Source organism: Pimephales promelas, chromosome 24, assembly GCF_988280905.1.
Source record: "Pimephales promelas chromosome 24, fPimPro1.hap1.1, whole genome shotgun sequence".
Taxonomy (NCBI): domain Eukaryota; kingdom Metazoa; phylum Chordata; class Actinopteri; order Cypriniformes; family Leuciscidae; genus Pimephales; species Pimephales promelas.
Window position 1 is genome coordinate 8,781,077 of NC_142792.1, and position 27,088 is coordinate 8,808,164.

Consider the following 27,088-nt stretch of genomic DNA (forward strand, 5'->3'; position numbering starts at 1 on the left):
GGCCCAATGGCAGTGGATGGATTTCACTTCTCGCGCTGTGATTGGATCGCATCGTTGCTCTCGTCCGAAAAACGGTGTGGCACAGGGGTTTGCAGATTGAACTAAAGACCCCCAGTATTGTGTCTGAGATTTTCGGCCTCGTACTATATCTTGGTAAGTTTGTATTTTTATACGCGTTTGTTTGTTCTATAGAAATATGTTTGATCGTTGCATTGCCTGACCGTGTGCGTTGTAACGTTAATGACGACTCACTTAAAGGGACAGTTGGTATTGATAATTAAAGGGATACCTCTAAATTAAAATTCTGTTATCATTGTCTCACCCTAATATTAGGGTACATATGTTGTTATAAATGTCTTTCTTTCATTTGTGGAAAACAAAACTAGAATGTTAGAGGACAGACGGCCCTAGTCACCATTTGCGTTCATTGCATTCTTTCCATATAATAAAAGTGAATGGTGACCGAGACTGCCATAGTATCTTATATGTGCCGAAAGGTAACATGCTGGCGTCTATTTGTGCTTTTGGAACATATCTGTCTCAGTCTTTGTTTACGTATATTTTAACCATTAAACTGCTAAGCAGTCATTGTTTGTAATTTATTTCTGGTGTGACTAATATCTGATTTAGATTGAAATTATTTAAAGGCATGATACTGGTCATTGTAATAACATTATTATTGCATTTCTGTCTGATAATTTGTCAGTCATGATGGTTCTCTTTCCCCTGCTACACACATTTACACTACCGTTCAAAGGTTCAGGCTCTTCGGGGTCAGTTTTTATTAGTATTATTTTTTTTTTTTTGGTGGAAGGATGTAACACTTTCATTCAACAAGGACAAATTAAATTGTCGAAAAGAAACATAAATCTTCTGTAGCATTATAAATGTCTTTACTTTTTCAAATCAATTCTGTTCTTTTGAACTTTCTATTCATAATATTTCTGAATGATCACGTGACACTGAAGTATGATGCTGAAAATTCAGCTTTGCCATCACAGGAATAAATTTAAATTAAAATTTTAATAATATTACAGCAATATTACTGTTTTACTGTATTTTTGACCCTATAAATGCAGCCATGTATTTCACACTTCTTACTCAAACACACACATTGTTTACACACACTGATTCAAACAGACCTTGTTAACTCACTTAGTTATGTTTGCATAGTGGTTTATTCAAACATAGCCACACTGGAAATTCTTGTGGTCAGTATTATTTTAGTTTAAAAGGGATTTGGGACATATATTAATATTTGCTCTCTCTTTCCTCAGAGCTTACAAGATGAAGATGGAGATTAGGCCTCTGTTGATGTGCTTTGCTCTGTGTGTGGTTTATGCCACCAGCAAACCCACAGAGAAGAAGGACCGTGTCCACCATGATGCGCAGCTCAGCAGCAAAGAGCACGACGATGGCGCAAACTTTGATTATGACCACGATGCATTCCTTGGGGAGGAGGAAGCCAAGTCTTTTGATGACCTGACCCCAGAGGAAAGCAAGGATAGGCTTGCGTAAGGATTGTGCTGAGTGTTAAGGGGCATTTAGCAGTGATTTGCTGCAACAAAAATGAGTGGAAGTCATTATTTTCTTTTGAGAGTTGGTGGTTTCCAGCAAAATATGTGACTGTGCAAAAAAAATAATTAAGAGAGGACATTCTTATAGTGAATTTCCTTTTGTTTTTCTTATTTTGCCTTTCAGTAAAATTGTGGATAAGATTGATGCAGACGAGGATGGTTTTGTCACAGAGGCTGAGCTGAAAGCATGGATCAAAAAGGCTCAAAAAAAGTACATCTATGACAATGTGGATAGGCAATGGAAGGATTTTGACATGAATAATGATGGCATGATCTCTTGGGATGAATACAAGAATATCACATACGGCACCTACCTTGGTAAAAATGCAGTCTCTTTTTATTGTAATTCCAAACTTGATTGAATTTCTTTCTGATGTGGAACAAAAAAGATGTTTTTAAAAATGTCTGGTTTTTTTATCATATAATGAAAGTCCGTGGCATCCAATGTTGTTTTAGATGCCACTGACTTTCATTTTATGAACAAGGGGTGGTGATGGCGCAGTGGATAAGACCCATACCTTTGGTGTGAGATACCCGGGTTCTAATCCACTGCGAGACACCAATGTGTCCCAGAGCAAGACACTTAACTTAAGTTGCTCCAAAGGCGTGGGACCTCTGACATATAAAGCAATTAGTCGCTTTGCATCAGCTAAATGAATAAATGTAAATGTCAACAAAAACAGTTCTTCAAAATGTCATATTTTGTGTTCCAGAGAAGAAAGTCAGTCATACAGATTTGGAACAACATGAGTGAGCAAATGACTGAATTGTCAAGAAGAATTGCACAAATTAGTATTTGCTGTCTGTTTTTCTAGATGATCCTGAACCTGATGATGGCTACAACTACAAGCAGATGATGGCCAGAGATGAACGGCGCTTTAAAATGGCTGATGGAAATGGAGACCACATCGCTGACAAAGAGGAGTTCACTGCCTTCCTACACCCTGAGGAGTATGAACATATGAAGGACATTGTTGTGTTGGTGAGTCTATTTCTATTAGGTTAGTTTTATCCCAGGCTAAATTATTGTGAAACCTGTTCGCATCCCATTTTACTTTTGTAATTTGACGCACACACTACCGTTCAAAAGTTTGGAGTTTACGCCACTTGCGGGCAAAATTCCTTCCTTTTTTAACTAAACAAGGGAACAAATTATTACAGCAAGCCCACAATTTAGTAAGACAGGGGGAAAATTATTATATTGCATCATGCATGATTTAGTAAAACGAGGGAATGGATTATTATATCGTGCACAAATCATGGGAACGAAGTGTTAATTTAATCTCATGCGCTGGAAATCTGTACAAAAGGACAGCTTTAATTTGAAATCTATTTTTGTGACATTTTAAATGTCTTCACTGCCACTTTTGATAAATTTTTAAGCACCATTGCTAACTAAAAGTATTAAGTTTTTAAGTAAAGAAAAAAATACCAACCCCAAAGTGAAATGTGTAATTCAGTGAGGAAAATAGAGTGTGGCATAATTTTATCCATTTGGAATTGATTGGATCATAGAAAGTGGGTGTTCATTCCAGAATAGAAAAAATAAAAATTTTAAAAATAAAAATACTGGTGACGTTGATTAGAACGTAATACAACAAACTCTCTTTTTTCTTCTTTATTTTGTGCACTGACAAATTTTGCCCATCAGCACATTTATAAAGGAAGTTCATGGAATCTGCTTAGGATGTTTCCTGTTTTAAATGTAATTTTCGCCTGCCTAAGTCACTGATCTTCCTCCTTAAATTTATCATCAGGAAACAATGGAGGATATTGATAAGAATGGTGATGGTTTTATCGACCTAGAGGAGTATATTGGTAAGTGGAATACAGAAAAGTTTCATATATTTTTATTAGGGCTGTCAAACGATTAATCGCGATTAATCGCATCCAAAATAAAAGTTTGTGTTTACATAATATATATGGGTGCACGGTGTATAATTATTTTATATACAGTATATAAATATTTTCATGTATATACTTTATATAAATGTATATATAATTTATATTATATATAAATATTTTATATAAATTAATATTTTTTTCTTAAATATATATGCATGTGTGTGTATTTATTTATATATATATATATATATATATATATATATATATATATAATCGTTTGACAGCCCTAGTTTTTATACATTGCATAAAGAAGTAAATGTGTAGTTATAGCTTAAAATCAGTTGAGTTTGTTTGAATGTCAGGCGACATGTACAACCATGAGGATGAAATGGACGAGCCAGAATGGGTGGCGACAGAGCGAGAGCAGTTTTCAGAGTTTAGAGACAAGAACAAGGATGGAAAGATGGACAAAGAGGAAACCATGGACTGGATCCTGCCGGCCGACTATGACCACGCAGAAGCCGAAGCAAAGCATCTGGTGTACGAGTCCGACACCGACAAGGTAAGCCCGCCATAACTAATTTTGTCAGCTTTTATAAAGTTATCATTGAAATCATTTAAACTGAGTTGCTGGTCACATTGTTTTTCAGGATGGCAAACTCACCAAAGAGGAAGTACTCAACAAGTACGATTTGTTTGTGGGAAGTCAAGCGACTGACTTTGGGGAGGCGTTAGTTCGACATGATGAGTTTTAATTCTTTTTTTTTTTTTCTAGTATAATAGAAAATTACTTTTGAACTTGTTTTGGTAAAAGTATATAATTTATTTTATATTGATTCAACATAATACAACACTAAATCCTCAGATTTAGTTCACTTGATAGATTGTTTTCTCTTTTTGCACATGGAAATGCATTCACGTCATGCAGTCTTATTTAGTTTTTTTTTTTTTTTTTTACTGTAAAGTGTGTTATGAGTGTTTGTTTGATCTGTCTTTGGAATCGTGGTCCATGTACATCATTTTTATCATTTCAATTACTATTTATATTTGATAATGCAAATCTGTTTATTCAGAACTAAATTCAAGGCAGTTTTATACATGTTACTGATGTATGATCAGCTCCCCTTGCTGTTCACAGTCCTGTTCATTAGGATACTGTACTGAAAGCTCTCAGATTGATTTCTTTTGAGGGTTTATACAAATAGGTATAAAATATATGTATATATTTACACATTTATGTGAATATGTTTATAGCTTTATACAAATAATCTCACATTTCTCTCCTGTGTGTATTGGCACAAACATTGATTCATGTGGACCCTCCCCGTTTCTCTTTAAAGGCAATATACTGTTTTCTTTCTATATTTTTTTTTTTTAAAATCATCTTCATTCACATTTCCCATGAATTTCTATCAATATTAGATTTGTGTATTCTTAAAGACTCCTAGATTCTCATCTCTCATTGTGCCTGTCACTAATTTTCTATTTGATTTGGATCTTCAGTTTGAGCTATATGTCTAAAACTTCAAATAATTTTGGTTCATAAGGTCCAATCGAACACATTGCTGAATAGTTTGTTGTTTGTTACAAATTTGCCATGTGACAAGCATAGCAGCATCCTTTGTGGTCCATTTAACACATTTCTTTCCTATATAAAATGTTTTAGCACCTAAGGTTTTCAGGTGACTTCCTTCAAATGGTGCTGTTTTAACTCGATAGCTGTATCTTGAAAAGAACAAATTGTCAATAAAGAATTATGACCGATTATCTTTTTTCAGTATTACTTTCTGTCTTTCATTTCGTTTGAGTTCCAAATAATAGAAGAAATATAAAATAGAAGAAAATTAAAATAATACTTTTAATGACACTAATCCAAATATGAGGAGACTGTTATATTGGGAAGAATACCTTATGGGTTTTATTGTATTATGCAGACAAAGCATTGAAAAACAAAAAGCATGGAATCGAAATATACATTAACTCCGATGCAAAAGGTAAATATTTTGTGGGATCTCCTTTGTTTTTGATTACAGCAGTCATTCTGCTAGGCATTTACTCGCTAAACTTTGTGCATATCATGCTTAATGTCTTTTCCAATCCTCGTTAAGTTCTGCCCAAAGTTGAGCTTCATTGGAAAACGCACATTAGTTTTATTAAGTGCAAAGTTTCAATAAAGTGCAAAGAAGCCCATTTCCTAGTTTTGGCCACTATACTGTCTATATTCTAACGCAAAATGGATTTTGCTCATGCATTTATGTTTTTTAACCTATTGTACCTACTTCTTGTAAGTTAATAGATAAATATATAGATATAAGATAATATAGAAATAGGTATAGTTAATAGGTAAAAATAGAATATGAAAGTAATATGTTATATATCAACATATTTAAATCTATCATCCTCGATTGATTTGTTGATTTTAGTCTTTCGGGCAATGGGATAAAGTGCATTTCAGTTGATTTAATAGAAACCAACAGGTAGAGAGAAAAAAATGCATCAAACAATATAAATCTTTATTAATTCTAAAAAACAGTGAACATGTTCAAATTCATGCACACTGCATGTCTAATTACAACAGAACATGTACAGAGGTAATATAGATACAGATATTACAGATCCAACGTCATGAAGCCAGTGATTGGACAAGAGCTGTCGCTCATTATTTGTTACCAGCAAACTTCCAATGAAAGGTTCCTCAGCTGCAAACAAGCGGATGGACTCAGATAATTCCTTGTGATCTTACTTATCTTGGCTAAGCCAGCCAGAAAGCTGAGTAGGTTCTTTAGAGGAGAGGAGAGTAAACCACTTAGTTAAATTCTGCTCTTTTGTCGAAATAAGTACTTTTGATTGACATGGAGAGTTAGTATATTCCCAATGTTTCCTTCAGCTCTCATTGTGATTGAATAAAAAACGTCATTATAGTGCATCGTGCCTAATGGGTCAGTCAAAAAAGAGCATTTTAAAGACAAAAATCAGGAATTTCCATTTTCAGTTTGCCTGAGTCCATCCACACAAGAGATTCTCCATTCTCAATTAATATCATTTTTTTTTAGATTTTCGTTTGCAAGTTGATAAATTAAATATTCTACTTAATCATCGATGCATCCTGCATTGTTTTAACATGAAATAGCAATGTTTTTTCATTACAAAAAAAAAAAAAAAAAGAAAAGATGTAGTTGAAGAGGTACCAGTTCTGATAGAAAGGATAGTTGGATATCGCCCCTGGTTTGGCCATCCAGTGGACTGTGTCTTCGGGGCAAAAGGGCTCCCTTGGCCCTTGACAATATGTAAAGGTACGGGATTTGAACAATCAGGGGGAGAATAACAGGAAAACAGGTCCTGAGAAATTTTAAATGTGGTATGGAATAATTTATGCAGCCACAGAAGAGGTTTCGGTCTTGCTGGAAACCTCTGAGGCCTCATCAATCTTCTTGCCAAATACCGTCTCCATGATGCAGGCATTGAACTGGAATACAAAACGGAAGATTAGTGTTTGTCTCCGTGCACAGTTATTATTCAACACGTGTGGTGTCCATCTCACCTGTTTGTTCATGAAGACATAGATTAGAGGATTATATACGCAGGAGCTCTTTGAGAAGAAAGCTGGGATGGCTACCAGACGGTAATCTTTGTTTGATTCATCAGCATTGGCAAACCACATAGCAGTTGCGGCATAGGGGGCATAGCAAAGCACAAAAGAGCCGACCATTACAATAACCATCCTGGACACTTCCTTCTCGGCCTTCTGGGTAGAGGCTGACTCAGCTTGCTGGGCTGCAACCTGTGGATAAATGTTGAAACATTTCCAGCATTTCATTTTATAGCTTTGGAAATATCCATGCTAATTTTGATGAACTACACACACACATACACATTTATATATATATATATATATATATATATATATATATATATATATATATATATATATATATATATATATATATATATATATATAAGAAATTAATTGAAATGAAATTTCCATGAAGAAAAATCTAACAATTTATTTTGTTCTGCATTGCTTTCATGCAAGAACATAATTGAGCCTGATTTAAGCATGGCCAGAAGTTGAAATCAGAAGCAAATGAATTAATGAAATAGTTATTAGATGCTTATTAACATATTTATCATACATAAACCATAAATATTGCCTGAATAAATGCATTAAAATCATAAAAATCAACAAATTTGTATCTATTTCTGTCTACAAGAGTGTATAAAAAGCAATGAGTTGGAACGCTCACAGCACGCAGGGCTCCCAAGAGCTGTGAGTAAGAGAAGATGATGATGGTCATTGGCATGATGAAGCAGGTGACGATGAGGAAGTAAGTGTAGCTCTCCGAATTATACTCCTCGCTTTTTGTGTACCAGTCAGGTCCGCAGGCGGTGCCGAGACCCTCGGGAATGTATCTGTACAATCAAATGTAAATTAAAATCAATCCCTTAAATTATGAGTGTGTTTCCAAATATTTCACCAAGAAAATTTCCTTCACCTGCTCCATCCCCAGAATGGAGGAGTAGCACAGCCGGTGCCAACGACCCAGGTGAACGCCACGGCACCCATGGCCTGGCTTTGTCCGAACTTGAAGCCTCCGAAGGGTTTGCAGATGACCACGTATCTCTCGAAAGCCAGAACGGCAAGGGACCATCCCGTCACAAGACCTGCGAAACAAGACAAGCATCAGCACACCAATCTGAATGTAACGTCTATGCTGGTTAAACTCATAGACTCTGCGTCTTACCCGCAATAGCTCCCATTGCTGCTTCCAATGCGCATAACGTATGACCGAGGAAGTAATAACCTCTAAGAGCGCTAACGAATACTTGGCTAACAGAGAATGTGTCGAAAATGAAGCCTGCTAGGGAGATGTTCACCAGGATGTAGTTGAGAGGCTGTCGAAGCTTCTTGTACTTCATTGTAACGAAGAGGACGACGGCGTTCAGAGGGGTGCCCACGAAAAATACGAAGCCCATGAAAGCTGCCTGCAGGTAGAAAGCCCACTTGGGGGCCAGGTGGTACTGTGGGCCCTCGAAGGGGCTGACTTTGGAAAGGTTCCCGAACTGAACGCTCCACGCGTCCATGGTTGCGCCGTATGGGGGCCTTGTTCTAGCACGGTGTCCTGGTGAAGTCAATGAGCAGCCTGACTGAACGAATGCAGACAGGATAGCCTTTTATAAAATCCTCAAAGTCTTGCCTGGTGTGAAAAGTTGGGGATGAAAGGGAAGATCATCCTCCGGGGGATCTTCCGGACATGTCGCCGGGATAATCCGCCCTGTCCATGCTAATTACACTCAACACTCTCCCGGAATCTCTAAGCACATGATTAGGCAACACGTGTTGTTCTACATATGTTTTAGGTTAAATTACAGCACAAACAACAGTAGTATCGTGCATTCAACATCTATAAATAACATTTTAAAAGACAATTAATATTCTAGCTTTCCATAAACTTAATGATGACAGTGTTGTCCTTTTTTGAGCTGCTTTAGCCTAAGCTTAATTGAATTTGCTTCATAATTGATGAACTTTGCAAAGTCCACACTGTTATTGAACTGAACCGAATCAACATTGAACTTGCTTGAGCTGAATAATGACACTAATGCCGTCTGTAGTGCTGCTTCATATCTGAATTAAACTTGTTAAACCAAATTTACTGAACATTATCGGAGCCGGACAGTAACGGAGTACATTTACTTGAGTATAGTACTTAAGTACAAATTTGAGGGATCTGTACTTTACCTGAGTATCATTTTTTTTTTCTCATGAGTTTACTCAAGTACATTTGAGAGGGAAATATTGTACTCCACTTTGAGAGGGAAATATTGTATTTAATCCACTACATTTCTATCCATAACAGTGGGTACCCATTACTAAATCCTCAATTTGTTGTTTCACTCTAAAACGTAGTTGGATTGTGCAGCGCTATTGATTGGGATAGCCTATCAGCAATCACCTTCAGATTTCCCCCAAAGTCAACTTAATGGTCAGATTTAGATAAGAGACGAAGAGACCATGGACGAAAAAATGGATGAAGACGCAGCAGGTCCGTCTCGTGAGTGCCAACCCATTGCCCCACCTTGCCAGACTATTTAAATTTTCTGAATTTTCTTAAATTTTCTTACATTTTAAATAAAGCAATGTGGTAAAACGATGAAAATGACTTGATTTTACTTTCAATTCCTTTTACATTCTCCAAGGTATTAACATTACAATTTTTCATTGTAAAATCCATTTCAAGTCCATGTATAGGACGTTTAAATGTAAGCACTGTGGCAGTAGTAATGCAATTTAGAAAATGTACGCTTCTACTTGTACTTTAAAAATAAAGAGTGTCTTTTACTAAGGTAGACATTTGATTTGTACTTGAGTAAAATTTATCAAGATGTATCAGTACTTTTACTCAATAAAGCTGTGTACTCTGTCCGCCTCTGAACATCATTGTCTTCCGTACAGCTACTTTATAGTTGATTTGAGTTCGTTATAATTCATGAACTTTGCAATGACACAGTTATTGAATTCAATTTAATCAAAACTGAGCTTAATTGAGCTGAAGAATGGTGTCTTTAAAGCTGCTTTACAGCTGAAATAGAATTTGTTTCATAATTCATGAGTTTTCTAAATTTACACTGTTATTACCATTTACTACTTAAGCTGCTGTGAAAAAAAATCTAAATTGTATATAACTAAACGCCCCCAACAACCAAGTGAAACCACATAGCTAACCTCAGCTAACTTTGAGGTTTCTCTTTGTTTGTGGTCTGTTGAAAAATGTGAAGATATACACATTGTATATATTTCCTAACTGGCCCATAATTTTAAGACACTTTACCTAAATGGTTTTGAAGCATTTTCTCTGTACTAAAAACAATGTCCTAAATCACTGGATCCTGATAGATTGATTTAGTGGCACTAAATCACTGTGAAGGTAATATAACAGGTAACTTAAAGTACTTGACCTAGTTTTTTTAAGGCCAAACAAGCTTATTAGCTTGGCTTCTATTGCAGCAGCATAGGCAGGCGAAAGGCAAACCAAACTCTTAAGGTCCCCAGGATGAGCCGTAATCTGGAAACCAGATTTACCTAAACCAATCCCTAAAAATCCCCGCAAACTGCACTGATGTAACAGAGTGATTACGTCCAAACTGGCAGTTTATCTTATTAGCTGAGACTTAAATTGTTGGTAAATTTTGTTAATCTGGGGAGAGATAAAGAGAGTTAAACTGTAAATCCGGCCTCTTTTTATACACCTCACTTCAGTTCCTTCATTTCTCCTTGGAGACTCTTCTCTTTCCCTCTTTTTGCCATTTCTTTTCTCTGGTTTTGACAGGTAAGTATGGTCTTATGGGTTGGGAGCCTTTTAGAATGTGAATTTTGTTTATAGCTAATGAAAATAGCATGAGTTTATTAATTTAAAGTGTGCCTATTTTAGTTTTTTTTTTTGTTTAAATTGAGTTCTTTACTTGCACAGATGTCAAAATCAAAGTTACTTTTTTAATATAATGTTTAATTGACTATTTACAGGTCTTTATTTTTTAACTGTCAGGAAGAAATATGTATTCTGTTTAAATATGTAGATGTACATTCTTATTATTTAAATTGTCTGTTCATACAAACATAACAGTATCAATTACCTGCATGTTTGACAATTATATTCAGTTTATATTGTATTGTGCTACTCTTTATATCCTCTAAAATTCAAAATTACACTGCATGTATTAGATTAGTATTAGATATTTTGTATTAGATATTGGTACTGTATGTTGATTTTGTAATCTCTTATATTAAATGATCCAATTCACGAAAGTCAGATGCCATCCAGTGACCCGGGGTTGTATTGTAACCAAGCTATGTATCTGAGTTGCATGGGTATGATACGACCTGGGTTACAGGACGGTGATGGACATCATTACAGAAATGAACTATGTAATGCACCTTTATCAATAGCATATCAATATGATTATGGAATCTGATGCATATGTTTACATTCATTGGATGTGTGTGAATAAAGTGGAAGATTTATTTGTTAAAAACTGAAATATAAATTCATGTGTATTTGAAGTAATATATATATGGAATTGTGCTGTTTGGAAGATCTTTTCATTTTAGTCTGTTACGCCAATTTGTGAGAGATAGATGTGTATGAGTGAAAAAGAGAAATATAGAGAAGAAAGAGACAGGGTAAGACTGAAAGACTTGGCTGGCTGAAGAAGTTTTAAACTTGTCTGGAAAGCAAAGATGATCACATTCTTATGATTATTATTTTTGTCAAATTACACATGAGGTCAGAAATGTAAAAGTGGTAAAAGTTAACTGTAGAGTATCACTTTTGTAAATGCAAAACTTTTACATTTTCTCATAAAGAGACCCTATAAAGCTTTAAAGAACAGAACAAAATGGAAAAGAATAATTGATTACTTGTCACAAAGTAAAAAGTATAATTATTATAAATTATAGATTATATCAAGCAAAGGGTAATTTGTGCCTATTTTTCATTAATTTAACATGCATCATTCAGAGTACCAGCCAGGGCTGTTGAGGTCCACTGATGTGCACCTCTACTCCCCAATATTCATATTTTTGTTCAGCAAGTAGGCTATACATTTTACAAGGACTGATTCTCAAACTGTGCAACTTGCACAAAAGTAGCCAAATGGTAAAGTAAATAAAGGCAGTCTCAATAAAGTACAAAAAAAATATCAAACTATTGTTTAACAAATAACAAATTGAATCAATAAAGTGTAAATTACTATATACTATAGATAATTACAACAGTGAAACACACGAATGAGTGACTTTTATATTTGTTTCTTAACATCCTGTGCGAACAGTGTCAACTCAACTACCGAACTGAAAGTAACTCATTTAGTCATCATGTGACTTGAAATTAACCAAGAGCTGCTAAGGTGTTATACAGAGGTGGACAATGAAACTGAAACACATTAGACCACAATAATTAATTAGGGCCTCCTTTTGCAGCCAACCAGCATCAATACATCTTGGGAATGAAAGATGCAAGTCCTTCAAAGTGTTCAAAGGGATTTTGAGCCATTCCTCTTCCAGAACAGTGTCTAGGTCATTATATGATGCTGCTGGAGAAAAACGTTTTCTGACTTGCTCCTCTAAAATACCCCAAAGTGACTCAAAAATATTTATATCTGGCGCAGGCCATGGGAAATGTTCAACTTCACATTCACATTATTCAAACCATCCTTTCACAAGTCTTGCTGTGTGTATTAGTGCATTATCATGCTGATACATGGATGTTTGAACCATTGAGTGCACATGGTCCTCCAGAATGGTTCAGCAGTCCTCAGCAGTGATGCATCTATCAAACAAGGTAGGGAATGTTATGAAGCAGGCCAACCATCAATGATCTACCCTGTACTTCACTCTGGCCAGCAACAGTCTGGATGTTAAGCCTCTTTGGGGCTTCTCCACACCGTAACTCCCATGGTGGACTCATCAGAGAACAATTCATGTTTCACATTGCCCACAGCCCAAGATTTGCACAGTTGACACCAATGAAACGACATTTGGCTTTGGCACAAGTGACCAAATGTTTGGCTATAGCACCCCGACCATAAATATTGACTGTGGAGCTCCTGACGAACAGTATTGGTGGAGACAGGAGAGTCGAGGTGTGCATTTAATTCTGCAGTGAGGGCAGTGGTGGTTTTATGTTTTTTGAATGCAATCCAGGTTAGTATACCTGGACATCCCTTTCAGGCAGCTTCCTCATGCTACTATCTGTTGTATATAGTTCTTCCTACATGGTGGTATGTCGAAATTACCCTGGATACTGTAGCCCTCGATACACCGCAAAGACTTGCTGTCCTGGTCACAGATGAGCCAGTAAGACGGTCACTATATTTGTCCACTTTTGAACTCTTAAATGTCACCCATTAGGCTATGTTGTGTGGACAGTAGCCGATTTTATGTAATGTTACAGCTGTGCTATTGCTCTGCTAATTCAACCTGCACACTCTGCTGTTACATTATATTGGAATGTAAAATCAGTGAAAATTGGCCTCCAGGCCACGTATATTTTGTCAGTTTCATTGTCCAACCCCTTTGTCTTAAGACCTATTCTACTTAAATCAGAGAAGTCACTCTGACTGCTTTTCATATAAAGTGCCGTAAAGGTGTTGTTGTAATCATTGGTATTTTACTGTATAATTTAAAATATAAACCTTAAATGTTTATATTTAATGCAATATACTAATTAAACATATCTCCTGAACTAATAAATTCTTGTTTGTCAGTTCTGTTCTGTTGGAATCCCACAATAATCCCACAACTAACCATAATCGATTCCTGACGAATCCCATTTGGAACATTTATTGCTCCGTCACTGTTTCGTGAGAATGAATGTCACACTCTCAGTGGGTGTGTCTACAATGAAATTATCTCCGTATTAAGAATACCTCGTAATACGCTAAATTCACAAACATTAAAACACATTCAAACCTGTGATATTCTTCGTCATAAGTGGATATTTTCCAAAAAACTGTGCGAGGAGCGCGTTGTTATTTTAAAATCGCTCTGGTCTGGACTAATTAGTAGTTCCTGTTTCTCGGTTTCCACACGGACTTGTTTGACAGGAGCGCCCTGTGTCTGCTTGAGATGGCGGCCAGATCGGAGAACGCGAGGGCCGTATAAACAGTAAACCTGCGCGTCTACAACCTTCCGAGAAGCGCAAGCCGTGTCATTTATCCCATATCTACATCCTCTAGAAACAGAAGAGCGCCATGGAAGGCGGGAAACCCACCCTGCCGCTGGTTTACCAGGCCGTGCAGGCGCTGTATCACGACCCGGACCCTGCCGGCAAGGAGCGCGCCTCGGTCTGGCTGGGAGAGCTGCAGAGATCGGTGCGTTCATTAGCGGGCCTACTGCGCCACAGCACCCTCACTCACTAATTAACATTTACAATAATATTATCCATTATAAACAGTGTCCATTTAGACCGTAATGAAGCTTTTTAAAACATCAACATTTGCTGTGTTGGGAAGTGGAGGTGGTCACATGTGTTTGGGCTGTTGTGGGGGTTTATTTGTATCCATTGCTAAATCCATCTAGCTTGTCTGTGGTTGGATGGTCGAGTTATGGGTGGATTTAAGCAGTAAGTTTTGCGGAAATAGTTATTTTAAACATAATATCTTGCGGAAATCAAGTTTAGCACCTAGACTGACCTGTTAGAAAGCTGGTAGTTGTGTTTTGAAACATGGTAGCGAGTTTGTAGCTGGGCATTAGCTGGTTGACCATGTTCTAGAAACCAGCTTGACCACCTCATTAACAGGAATGACCAACAAGTAGTGTTTTTCTTTATTTCTTTTTTTCTTTTCTTTTTTTTTTTTGCTGGTCCAAAACGCTTTACCATCTTGTACCAGCCAAATACCAGCTATCATGTTCCAAAACACGGTTTACTGGCATGGTAGGCTAAATTCAAACTAGGCTGAATTAAAACTGAATTGGCTAATTATTCTACAGCATTTCTGTGCATCATAAGTATTCTATATATTAACTATATATTGTTACAACATCAATACTGCGATTGTAAATCCGTTATATATGCATTTATGCCACTTCTATGCAGCATTAAACACCATTAGTTTGTCGTTTCACCCTTTCTGCTTTGGGTTACTGGTTCTTTACTTAGTTCCGCCTCAGCAAACTGCAAAATTGATGAAATGGATGGTGTTAAAATTACAAACCACAAACCAGTGAGTAAGATTTTGCAAGACATATATTGCTTTTTTGCAGAAGAAAGTGGCACAAGACTAAATTACCTCATAATTCTGCAAGAATCAGCTTCTCCTGCAATATGTAGCACAATATTATGATGTCAATAGTATGAATGGGATAGTTTCTCCCCCCCCAAAAAATTATGTCATTAATTCTCACCCTCATGCCATTCCAAACCTGTAAGATGTCATCTCCTGAACATCTTTTTGATTAAATGTGAGTGATTTCTGCCCTTCCATTGACCGCTACAGTTCATAAAGAGATCAGATTTAATTCACAATATAAACATAAACATTGATAAAAGAACAATCAGAAGCTTGACCGAACCTGCTTGCAAACCTCATTTGTTCTTGCGGAAGCTCAAATGGGCTGCGAAACACACAAGAATGAACCTCATTGATTCTCGCATGTCAAGTAAACATGCTTGACCACAAGTTGATAAAGTGAATATGTGCATAACGGCCTAAATTCAATCTGTTCATTATATAAAGTGATCATTCTCTTCAGAACATTTTTACTAAAGCGATCAATTCATATGATATGGATTAGTTTTATTATCTCTTTATGAAAGCGTCAAAGTGGTAGTTGAGTAGCTGTCAATGGAGGGACAAAGCTCTCAGATTTCATCAAAAGGATCATTTGTGTTCTAAAGATGTACGAAAGTCTTGCAGGTTTTTTATGACATGAAGTTGAGTAATTATTAATGACAGAATTGAAATTTGTCGGCTAAACTATCACTAAGTTGATCGTCCTGCTCCTCACTCGTGCTGATCTACCAAGACCGCATGTCTCTTCTGGTTGTATTTTACGAGTTTACACATAATGAGTTCCTGGTTTCTGATGTTTCCATTTATTTGCATTAGTATCGTGTTGTGACGCATCTGATGTCTTAGTTTTGCTTTTACTTGTTTATGCAAAATACAACTGGTCTGACTTGATACTCAGTGGTCATATTACTACTAACAAGAGATTGGGGTGGCTTATATAATGCTGATTATATAAAATGAGTTAATACAGGTTATTCAATGCTATTGATGTAAAGTAATAATAATTTCTAGCACTATTTAGTCATTAAAAATCCTAAAACAGAAATTATGCATTGATGAGGGTGGTGATTGTCTCACAATGGACAAATCATCAGATGTTATTGGCACACCCTCATTGAAGTTGTTTTTCTGTCCTGAACCTTTCAGATGTACGCGTGGGAGATCTCGGATCAGCTCCTGCAGATGAAGCAGGACGTGGAATCGTGTTACTTCGCAGCCCAGACGATGAAGATGAAGATCCAGACTGCGTTCTACGAGCTTCCCCCAGAGACCCACACCGCACTGAGAGATTCACTCCTGTCTCACATCCAGAACCTCAAAGACCTGTCTCCCATTATCGTCACACAGGTAACATCCAGGCGTCTGTCGGTCCAGGGGTCGTGACTTCTAAACATAGATGATTTGTGTCCTGTGATTGCTGAATCAAAATGCAAGTCAGTGCAGAGGACCTTAAACATCTGCTGTTAATGAGTGTATATTGAACATGCAGTGTGAGGTGTTGATGGGGACCGTCGATCACGACTACACTGCAGTGTTGTATATTGAGAGCTGTTAAGAAAGTGACGCTGGTCCTCTGATGTCATTCTCTCCCCAGCTTGCATTGGCAATCGCAGATCTGGCTCTTCAGATGGCCTCGTGGAAAGGCTGTGTTCACACCCTCATAGAAAAGTAAGAATCTTCAACAGAGCCAGGATTAGATTTGCTTGGCTGTAAATTTAACTTTATAACACTGACTTAATAGTTGTTCATTGTCACACCTTGAAATCTTATCTACACAATGCTTGATTTTACTCCTTCCAGGTACAATAATGACGTGTCCTCTATGCCTTTCCTGATTGAGATACTCACGGTTCTGCCGGAGGAGGTTCATAGCCGCTCTCTGAGGATCGGAGCTAATCGACGGACAGAGATCATTGAAGATCTGGCCTACTACTCCACCACAGTGGTCACTCTTCTGGTGCAGACATTATTCTATCTACAAAGCAGTTTCTATCATTTATTGTCCACTTCCCAACCTAAACAAGATGCCTTACCTGTCTGTTCATAGCCAAATGGTAATGGTGCTGATGCAAGAGATGTGAATCACCATCATATTATATCATCATCCCTCCAGTTTAGCTGTTAGCAAAATGCAGGCCTCAACTACTTCCTATTTAAATTAGCAGTAATACAATTGCAAGGAATACAAAAATGTCTTCTATGGGCCCTTCATATGTCGCTTTTACTTTATTATCCTTTAATAATGCCCAACTATTGTTCTGTGTTATCATTCCTTCCATGCAAATCATTTTAACGATTTAGATGTTGCATAAGTATTTAAATCATTTTCCTGGAGGGCCACTGTCTTGCAGAGTTTAGATATATCTTGCCTCAACACACCTGCCTGGAAGTTTCCAATATGCCTAGTAAGACCTTGATTTTCTACTTCAGGTGTGTTAAATTAGGGATGGAGCTAAACTCTGTCGGACAGTGGTGCTTCAGGAGCAGGATTTGACATCCTGGATTTAAATGCATGATTTTTTTATTGTAAACTAAGCTTGGCTAATATTGTTGCATTTTCATGATCAGGTGTCATGTGCGGAGAAGTCCGGACATAATGAGAAGATGCTTATCAAGATATTCCGATGTTTGGGGAGCTGGTTTAATTTAGGAGTGCTGGACAACAACTTCATGGCCAACAATCAACTGCTGATGATTCTCTTCCAAGTGCTGGTGAGATCAGCAAATGTAATCTGATATTCAGTTCCTTTCTCCCTTTCTCTTATATTTTAAAAAAACCTTTTTCCTCCTTTATTTCAGCAGAGGGATGAGACGTCTACAAACCTGCACGAGGCGGCGTCAGACTGCGTTTGTTCAGCGCTGTACGCGATTGAGAACGTGGCCATAAACATGCCCCTGGCCATGCAGCTCTTCCAGGGAGTCCTTACCCTAGAAACGGCCTACCACATGGCTGTAGCCCGAGAGGACCTCGACAAGTACGTATAGCATTGTTTATGATCCATGTATGCAGTTCATGCTGACCTCTAATACCATGGCACTGTTCCCATACCCAGTAAGCTGCATGCTGCCTACATGGATGTCTTATGAGGCAGTATTTTGAGTCACATGGTATCATAAGTGACAATTTTAATGGTGTACTGTACATAAATAGCTAAAACAAATGGCGCTTGTCGTGCAAAGCCTACTGGAGACTCAGTAGACTCAACTTCAATAGAGTTGATGTTAGCATGTTACTAAATGGAGGATTCTACTTAATTGATTTGAATATAGTCACATGTTGATATGCTAAATATTCAAATTAGCTAAATATTAAAGTGGAGAGTTGACTCGCAATTGATTTCAATGGAGTTTGATGTTAGCATGTTAAGCTAAAAGCTCCAAAAATGCAATTCGTAAGTATGCAACATTGACTCACTATTGATTTATATATATATATATAAATATATAGTTTGACGTTAGCAGGTTATGTTAAAATCTCGTATTGCTTAATTCCTAAAATGGAAGATTCAACAAAGTTGGTTTCAAAAGTTTGATGTTAGCATTTTGCTATGCTAAAAGTTCAAATTGCACAATACTTGAAAGCAAAGACCTGACTTGAATTGATTTCAATAGTTTTATGTTAGCATGTTGCTATGCTAAAAGCTCAAACTACACAATACTCTAAACATGAAAATAAATAGCACACAAATATAATGTGAATTAGTATTAAAAAGTATAACTTTTTTTAATCAATATTATTTGGTAAGGAAATGTATTGATAAAAACATTTCTCTCGCTGCTTCCATGAAGGATTTTTTTATTTATTTAAACAATGCGTTACTAGCTTTCCTTCTCATTGAAAGAAACCTCACTAAGCCTCATGATTTGGTCAAAATAATGTAATACAAAGTAGGAATCTCACTAGATTTTGGGATGGTTTTGGATCTTGCTTGCATTTTTCTACCACAGGGTGCTAAATTACTGCCGAATCTTTACTGAATTGTGCGAGACGTTTTTGGAGATGACCGTAAGGACTCCTGGCCAGGGCATGGGAGATCTACGCACGTTAGAGATGCTGCTTATTTGTGCTGGACATCCCCAGTATGAGGTGAGTGTGCATGCTGACAAGTATTCAATCGTCTGCACCCATAATGACAGGTGAGCATGTAAATGTGTCCTTCGACAGGTGGTTGAGATCTCGTTCAACTTCTGGTACCGTCTGGGAGAGCATCTTTACAAAACGAATGATCCAGCACTGCACAGAGTGTTCAGGCCGTTCATACAGAGGCTACTTCACAGTCTCGCCCGCCACTGCCAACTTGACCCAGACCATGTGAGCATTCATTCAAGTCTAAAAAGTCTTTATAAGAAGTACAGAAAAAAAAAAAACACAATATTTGTTAATAAAAATAATTTTATGTATACAAATGCAATGTAATGTATAATAATTATTTTTTCAAATGTATGAGGTGCCTTAAATCTCTGCAACTGGCAAATTTCGCCATCTTTTTTAATGCATATTCCAGTGGATGGAAACTTGGCTGTTGATGGCTTTTAGCATGTGCAGTAAAAATGAACGAGGTTCACGATTTCCAGCTTTTTTACTTCATTTCTTATTTTGTGCTTTTTGTACAGGAGGGAGTCCCAGAGGACACTGATGATTTTGGGGAGTTCAGGATGAGAGTGTCTGATCTTGTGAAAGATGTGATTTTCCTAGTTGGCTCCATGGAGTGTTTCTCACAGGTAGAATTTATAGTTTCAAGAATAGAAATGTTTTGAGGAATATAACCCAGAGTGATTGTATAATTTAGCATGGTTTCCTGAGAAACAATAGGGAATATTCCATGTAAGAAGTTAACTATTCTTTTTCTAAACACTTTGTGTCCTCTCGTCAGCTGTATTCGACTTTGAGGGAGGGAAACCCCCCATGGGAAGTAACCGAGGCTGTTCTGTTTATCATGGCTTCCATAGCTAAGAGTGTCGATCCGTGAGTATCACTTTCAGTCATGACTCGACAGCTTCATTTTCCTGCGACTGGTGTAGTCCTTAAACCACAAGCGTTGAGTAACATATTGGCACATTATATATATATATTTTTTTTTTAAAGCTAAAATGTGACCTAACTGAAGTTGCATAATAATATAAATTCTTGTCATTTGTAGGGCTGGGAATTGAATTGATACAGATTTTCTGATTCATCCTGATTCACAAGCTCTCTATTTGATTTTTATTTGATAAGATAAGAAGAGTGAGCTGTTTTTGAGTTATTCATCTAAAGAATTTGCTCAGTCTTTTGTTTCAGTAATCAGGCTCTACTGGTTGTTCTGTGTTTTTTGATGAAATATGTAAAGAACAGTTCCTTGAGTCATTTGTTCATGAATCATTTGTTCCTGAATGGAACAGGCTCATAAGAACCTTTTGTTAATCTTGATAAGTTAAATGTTTGTTTTTGCGAGCATCCCTTGAAGACAACTAACTAGAAAGCCATTAACTTGCAGGATCTTTCAAACGAAGATTGCAGTTAATCATGAAATCTGTATCTTTACCCAGCCCTAGTCATTTGTCCAAAACACTTTTTCCCAACTGGTTGTTCTGTAGTACATGACGCTTAATGCTAGTGTTTGTAACGCGAAAATGTCTCCCTCTGCTCGTTCCTAGTGAAAACAATCCCACCCTAACGGAGGTGCTGGAGCAGATAGTATTGCTTCCCGAGACCGTCCATCTTGCTGTCCGCTACACCAGCATTGAGCTGGTTGGAGAAATGAGCGAAGTGATCGACCGGAACCCTTCCATGTTAGGTGACTGTCACAGTCCAGTTGATCATCTCCTGCAGGATGTGTTTTGTTTCTCTCTGTGTGTTCATGATGTATGTATCGGGTTGGCAGATCCTGTTTTGAACTTCCTGATGAAGGGTTTACGGGAGAAGCCGTTGGCCTCCGTGGCAGCGAAAGCCATTCACAACATCTGCTCGGTGTGTCGAGACCACATGGCGCAGCACTTCCAGGGCCTGCTGGACATCGCCCGGTCTCTCGACTCCTTTGCCCTGTCGACGGATGCTGCCGTTGGCCTTCTGAAAGGTGAGGTGCCCTTTTGCACTTTAGAGATGTTAATTGTAGTTATGTGTTATTATTCCTTGGATGGTTAGCTGGTCTACTCGGTTCACATTTAAGTAGCGTTCTACGCTTTTCTGTCGGTCTTAGTCATGCCTTTGTTGTATGGCTGGTTTTGTTTAAGTGGTATGATTGGTTTACTTCAGGCACGGCGCTGGTGTTGGCCCGACTCCCCCTGGAGAAGATCGCGGAGTGTCTGAGTGATTTGTGTGCAGTTCAGGTCATGGCACTGAAGAAGGTTAGATTCTCGTGACACTGGTCTGTATGTTTATTGTCTGTGTTTAACTCAATAAAGTAATGTGTTGTCTTTGTGTCCAGCTGCTGGCTCAGGACTCCAGCAGTGGGAAGTCATCAGACCCCACCGTGTGGCTGGACAGACTGGCTGTTATCTTCAGGTTAGACTCTCAACCTCTCCAGCAATGCGCTTTATGCCAGAGCTCAGTTTGTGAAATGTTTTAACTATGTGACTATTTCTAGTCCTCGAAGAAAATCGTTGTTTCCTACTGAAAATTATTATGTAACGCTCTTGAAAATGATTTATTATTAAAGGCTCACTGTGTAACTTTTGGCCAAAGAGTTGATGCATAAGAGGTATTTTAAATGATTCCTCTGGCCAATTTACAGCGCTTGACACTATCAATGCTTCGAACGGGGCTGCCGTCTTGAAATACCGCCTCTTTGGCAAAGTCATGTGACTTGGAATATGCCTGGAGAACGTATCGCTTTACGACCATCATGTGACCACAGGCTCTTAAGAGTCAAGGAAAAGAAACCGAGAAACTGACCTCGTGAGAACCGGATAAGAATCTCACTCGGTCAGGCTTTCACTTAAAATAGGACAAGAATGAGCATCAAACAGAAATAACCCGGCACACACAGCTCTTAAAGGGGCCACACCTTATTTCCATTCATTATTTACGACAGTACAAGGACTCCACAGCAACACAAGGGGTTGCTGTTTGACGAAAACGGAATTCTTACACCGTATACCTTTTTAAAGTCGCCGTGAAACGCAACTTGAGATTAATTTTTTCCTTTTTCGGACGTATATCCGAGTGAAACGGCTTCTGAAATTAGAAAAAAATGTAGGGCAGGGCTTGATTTCGTCCTTTGGGTGCACCGATAGCCACACCCTCTTCGGATCTGGCTGTACCCTTTCGCCATTGCACATGACTGAAATAGAAGAGAGGTCGTTTCGATGGGCGAGGGAAGGGTAATGATTAAAGATTATAAGGGTACATGAATTAAAAAATAATGAAGTGCACAGATAAATCATTTGTAATAAACACTACAGTATTACATATAAAATTTCATGTAGACTTTAAGGTTTTTAGTGGTTTAATCTATGAATTAGATATACAAAGGTTTGTTTGTATTATTATTTGTTTGATTGGTTTGTCTTGCTTATTATTTTAATATTTAAACCTGGATTTTGCCATGAAAAATGAAGCCATAGAAGCTGTCATTGTTTTAAAAACAAACAAAAATAATCCTTGTATCAAGGCTTTGAGACTTAGAATAAGAATTAGCATAGAATTAGCCTTTTGTTGCAGATAATTGGTATGTATGTAAAAAGTATTCATGTCAAAAGATATTAAATGTTATGGCATCTGAATTCTACATATTTTCTTCCTCTGAATTGGCAATGTTATTGTGAAGATAAGTGTCTTAATCTTAATAGCATTAATGAATAAAAATCTATTTATTTCTCTTTAAATGTTATTTTTCTCTCTGAAAATATATCATTAAACAAGTTAAATGTGTTTTTTAAAAGCCGTTGATTTTTTTTTTTCCATTAGACACACAAACCCCATAGTAGAGAATGGACAAACACACCCCTGCCAGAAAGTCATTCAAGAGGTACCCTTACATGTGCGTTAACTGACACATTATTTGCGTCTGTCTTTATAGCAGTTTCTTTCTGATCCTCATCTCTGTTCTTTTTTGTAGATCTGGCCGGTGTTGTCAGAGACGTTGAACGCCCATCAGGGTGATAACCGGATAGTGGAGCGCTGCTGCCGCTGCCTGAGATTTGCAGTGCGTTGCGTTGGGAAAGGCTCTGCTTCCTTATTACAGCCACTCGTTACCCAGGTGTGTTTGTGCCCTAAAAATGAATGTCCTCTCATCTGTATCTGAAATAGGTCTCAAAGGTTTTTTTTGTTGTTGTGTGTTTTAGATGGTGAGCGTGTACCAGGTGTACCCTCACTCCTGTTTCCTATACCTGGGCAGTATTCTAGTGGACGAGTATGGCATGGAGGAAGGATGTAGACAAGGCCTTTTGGATATGCTACAGGTAACGTGCACACAAGCAAACTCCAGTCCAGTCTAACAACCTATAAGCCAGGGACACACCAAGCCGACAGTTGGCCATCTGGCTGTTTCTGAGCATCGACCGACTTCGTTTTTTCTGTGTGTTCTGCAACATTTGTTTAGCAAGCAAGTCAGTGCACAATAAGATGTGCAAAAGGGATGAAAGAAGTTATGACGGCACAGACAGAATGCTGTGCTTATTTTACGTCTTGTGCTGCGATGAGTGTTACGTCTCGGTGTTATTGATCAGTGGCTCTCTCTCACCCTTGCAGGCTCTCTGTATGCCGACTTTCCAGCTGTTAGAACAGCCTAACGGACTGCGCAATCACCCGGACACAGTGGATGATCTTTTTAGACTCGCCACAAGGTACTTTTGTGTTTTTGTACTTGTGCTGAAGTGTTAGAAAAACAAGCAACCTGAAATGATAAAGCAAGCCCAAAATAAGTGACTTGTCACACCAAATTAACGTACATTAAGAAATGTTCCTATTTTCTCTCATTATTTCAGGTTTGTCCAGCGTAGTCCGGTCACATTGCTGAGCAGCAATATTATCATCCACATCATCCAGTGTGCCATCGCTGCCACCACCCTGGACCATCGAGATGCCAACTGCAGCGTAATGAAGTTCATCAGAGACCTTATTCACACAGGGGTCTCCAATGACGTAAGTGGCACTGTCGAACCAATCGACAGACCTTTTATTACGTTGTCTATCCTGTTCATTCATTGCACATAGCTGATTTTCCTCTCCTCTCCTCAGCATGAGGATGACTTTGAGGTGCGAAAGCGTCTGATTGGCCAGGCGATGGAGCAGCACGGGCTGCAGCTAGTGACTCAGCTGATCAACACCTGCTGTTTCTGCCTGCCGCCTTACACTCTGCCTGATGTGGCGGAGGTACTCTGGGAGATCATGCTCTTTGATCGGCCGGTATGTTTTCAACCTTTTTGAACACGCGCCGCTTTTTAAACATTGCTCAAATACAGATTCATAATTTACATTTAATTTGGTAGATGCGTTTATGTGAAGTGACTTGCATTGCATTCAAAGAGAAAGGAGGTCTTATATTTAAATAGTTTTTTTTAAATATTATTATTATAATAAAAAACAAATAAAAAAGGTTATTTTAAATGTATTTAGATTTTATTATTTAGTCTAATTTTAAGTTTTTCAGTGCTTTTCTCATCACCCACAAAATTTTTTTTTTTGTGGCTGGATAGCATCTTATTTGAATTCCTTAAGTTCCTTTTCTTTTTAATTGTATTATTATTTTATGTTATGATAACCACACAGTGTTTTTTTTGCTTTTTAAAAATACTTTTTAAACGTTTATTTGTGCTTAGACGTTTTGTCGCTGGCTGGAAACCGCACTGAAGGGTCTTCCGAAAGAAACAGCAGGAGGCGCTGTATCAGTCACACACAAGCAGCTCACAGACTTCCATAAGCAGGTCACAAGGTGAGTTTGTCTGTGCCTGCCGTCACCTGAGTCTTCGTTAACAGTACTGCCATTAGGATAATTTCATTACACTCCCGAAACCAATTGGCCTGTTCCCTTATTAAAAAGTGTTTTTGTCCACAATAAAAAGTAATAGTGCTCATCAGTGTAAATTACAGGCAGCATTTGTCTTTTGAGGTATTCCAAGCTGGTGCACATTCAGTTTTCCCTGCGATTAGCTCGGCATGGCAAGCCTAAACAAGTACCCATAATCTCATATTTTAGCAAGTCTTGACCTGAGAAACGAGGAGCGTCCCAGCGTGGTGTCATGCACAGATGCCGAATACATATTCTGACAGTGCAGAATGAGTCACAGCCTTTCATGGAAAGTCCAAACCACGCCAGACTGATGCAGTGTCGTTGCTCTGCTCGCCCATCCTGTTGGCGTGTTTGTACTGTGATTAGTAATAGACCAACTTATTGTTCAAGTGGTTTGTTTAAAATTGATGCCAATTTGTTTTCTCTATTCCAGTGCAGAGGAATGTAAACAGGTTTGTTGGGCGATAAGAGAGTTTACAAGGCTGTACCGATAGCTGTCTTTTACCTGCTGATGCTGCAAGACCAGGTGAGAGAAACATATTAAAACAATTTGTCCCGTTGTGCAACAGGGAAATATAAATATATTTACTAAATCTAAATGATGATTAAATCTGTTTCATTGTGCAACAGGGATTTTTTTCTTAAGGAAATAAAATACATTTACTTCTCTAAATAATAAAGCAATTAATTTAAGATGTATGGATTTTTTTTAAATACATTTTTTAAATTAGACATCTCTCTTATGATTTAAAACTACATTTTAAATGAACATCACAAAAGACTGAAAGTCTTGTAAATTCAGTTGTGGGAACCCTGTAAATTATAAAGTTATTATAAAGTCTTTTCCTCTGCAGGTCAGATTTTTTTTTGTTTTGCTAACATTTGGAGGAAGTGGCAAAGGGAGCCATGATGACCACTGTTGATAAACTAAAGGGAACTCTTGCATGAAGGATTTGTTGGACTTGGCACCATGGGAAAGCCAACCAATTGGTTTGGAGCTTTGGAGTGGCAGGGTTTCAGGAAAAGCAAATTGCCTTGTGGGTGTCTCAAGACCGCAGCCCCATCCCTCCCTTATACCCCTCCAAGCACACCGATGCCAGCTGCAGCGAGAGAGGGAGGTTTCGGAAGGGACATTGTCGTCTTGAGAGGGGGTGGGCCATCAAATGGACATTGAAACGTATACACCCATTTCAACGTCTGCATCAGTCGGATTTTTGGGGATCCATCAAAAAAAAAAAAAACATAAAAAAAACAAATAAGGATGTGCCTGGTTGCAAATCATAATGCATCGTTAAAAAAAGAGACTTGTACGTTTTTAAAAACAAAATGGAGATTTATTTTCATGGACGTGTGTTTAGAGATCAAGACATGGCTTCGCTGCCAGTGCCATACAAATGATTACCAAACTAAAGATTGTCACAGCAGCAGCCTGCGCCTGTGGGACATTTGCAAAGGGGAGAATCTTGGGAGAGTTGGTGTCGCCCTTGATCTTTTTAAAGTTGGCTGGGATTTTATCCGTACAGGTTATGCTGTAAATTATGGAGGGGACTGACTGGCAGGTGCTTTTTTTTTTTTTTTTTTTTGTTCTTTCAATATGTTGGCATATCTCAAGAGACTCTTAGGAGCGTGTCCGGCCGATTGGGCAAAATAAAATCCAACATTGTGAGGAACAAACTAATCTTTGTCTCGTATCTTTTCAGATCCACTTGTGTTTTGAGAACTGATTTTCACTCTTTCTGCAGCTCTAGGAACCAGTTTGACCAGGTTTAATTTTAAGAAAGTTACATTGTGACTCAGAAAACAGGACCCGAGTAAACTGAACCCTCTTCTATTGTCTAAGGCCCTACAATCATGTGTTGCTCACAACTGCACGTGTAAACCCTCAGGTTACTCCTCCTCTCTCCCATTTGCTGAATGAGTGCATGTAGTCACATCCGTTCAAGT

The 27,088-nt window shown here is 37.9% G+C and overlaps 3 protein-coding genes across 4 annotated transcripts; 2 read left to right on the forward strand and 1 right to left on the reverse strand.

Annotated features, from left to right (window-relative positions):
• The first annotated feature begins 5 nt into the window (after positions 1-5).
• Positions 6-5,187, forward strand: calua (calumenin a). Its single transcript, XM_039668163.2, has 7 exons — positions 6-153; positions 1,278-1,514; positions 1,702-1,895; positions 2,393-2,559; positions 3,335-3,395; positions 3,785-3,984; positions 4,073-5,187. The coding sequence occupies exons 2-7, from the start codon at positions 1,288-1,290 to the stop codon at positions 4,175-4,177; spliced, it is 954 nt and encodes a 317-aa protein (XP_039524097.1). The 5' UTR covers positions 6-153; positions 1,278-1,287; the 3' UTR covers positions 4,178-5,187.
• Positions 5,188-6,677: 1,490 nt separating this feature from the next.
• opn1sw1 (opsin 1 (cone pigments), short-wave-sensitive 1) lies at positions 6,678-8,625 on the reverse strand. Its single transcript, XM_039668152.2, has 5 exons — positions 8,165-8,625; positions 7,916-8,084; positions 7,667-7,832; positions 6,964-7,203; positions 6,678-6,888 (listed from the first exon to the last, which is right to left on the reverse strand). The coding sequence occupies exons 1-5, from the start codon at positions 8,502-8,504 to the stop codon at positions 6,793-6,795; spliced, it is 1,011 nt and encodes a 336-aa protein (XP_039524086.1). The 5' UTR covers positions 8,505-8,625; the 3' UTR covers positions 6,678-6,792.
• Positions 8,626-13,871: 5,246 nt separating this feature from the next.
• On the forward strand, positions 13,872-26,308 carry tnpo3 (transportin 3). Of its 2 annotated transcripts, none has more exons than XM_039668148.2 (23): positions 13,872-14,291; positions 16,359-16,559; positions 16,807-16,880; positions 17,013-17,169; positions 17,781-17,924; positions 18,012-18,187; positions 19,161-19,299; positions 19,378-19,524; positions 19,827-19,934; positions 20,087-20,178; positions 20,850-20,989; positions 21,077-21,268; positions 21,448-21,539; positions 21,620-21,696; positions 23,101-23,173; positions 23,252-23,392; positions 23,478-23,594; positions 23,884-23,978; positions 24,120-24,276; positions 24,373-24,540; positions 24,954-25,066; positions 25,578-25,670; positions 25,999-26,308. In XM_039668148.2, the coding sequence occupies exons 1-22, from the start codon at positions 14,172-14,174 to the stop codon at positions 25,636-25,638; spliced, it is 2,784 nt and encodes a 927-aa protein (XP_039524082.1). In that variant the 5' UTR covers positions 13,872-14,171; the 3' UTR covers positions 25,639-25,670; positions 25,999-26,308. The 2 variants fall into 2 exon arrangements, with proteins under 2 accessions (XP_039524082.1, XP_039524083.1); XM_039668149.2 differs by having other exon boundaries at positions 23,101-23,161.
• The last annotated feature ends 780 nt before the right edge of the window (positions 26,309-27,088 follow it).

Excerpts from the sequence above, each read along its gene's own strand:
- calua (XM_039668163.2), top strand. The coding sequence starts at position 1,288 with ATGAAGATGGAGATTAGGCCTCTGTTGATGTGCTTTGCTCTGTGTGTG. Across the intron at positions 1,896-2,392 it reads CACATACGGCACCTACCTTG|ATGATCCTGAACCTGATGAT; the intron begins GTAAAAATGCAG and ends CTGTTTTTCTAG. Across the intron at positions 3,985-4,072 it reads ACGAGTCCGACACCGACAAG|GATGGCAAACTCACCAAAGA; the intron begins GTAAGCCCGCCA and ends ATTGTTTTTCAG.
- opn1sw1 (XM_039668152.2), bottom strand. The coding sequence starts at position 8,504 with ATGGACGCGTGGAGCGTTCAGTTCGGGAACCTTTCCAAAGTCAGCCCC. Across the intron at positions 7,204-7,666 it reads TCTTGGGAGCCCTGCGTGCT|GTTGCAGCCCAGCAAGCTGA; the intron begins GTGAGCGTTCCA and ends ATTTATCCACAG. Across the intron at positions 6,889-6,963 it reads ATGTCTTCATGAACAAACAG|TTCAATGCCTGCATCATGGA; the intron begins GTGAGATGGACA and ends TTTGTATTCCAG.
- tnpo3 (XM_039668148.2), top strand. The coding sequence starts at position 14,172 with ATGGAAGGCGGGAAACCCACCCTGCCGCTGGTTTACCAGGCCGTGCAG. Across the intron at positions 14,292-16,358 it reads TGGGAGAGCTGCAGAGATCG|ATGTACGCGTGGGAGATCTC; the intron begins GTGCGTTCATTA and ends TGAACCTTTCAG. Across the intron at positions 17,925-18,011 it reads TGATTCTCTTCCAAGTGCTG|CAGAGGGATGAGACGTCTAC; the intron begins GTGAGATCAGCA and ends CCTTTATTTCAG.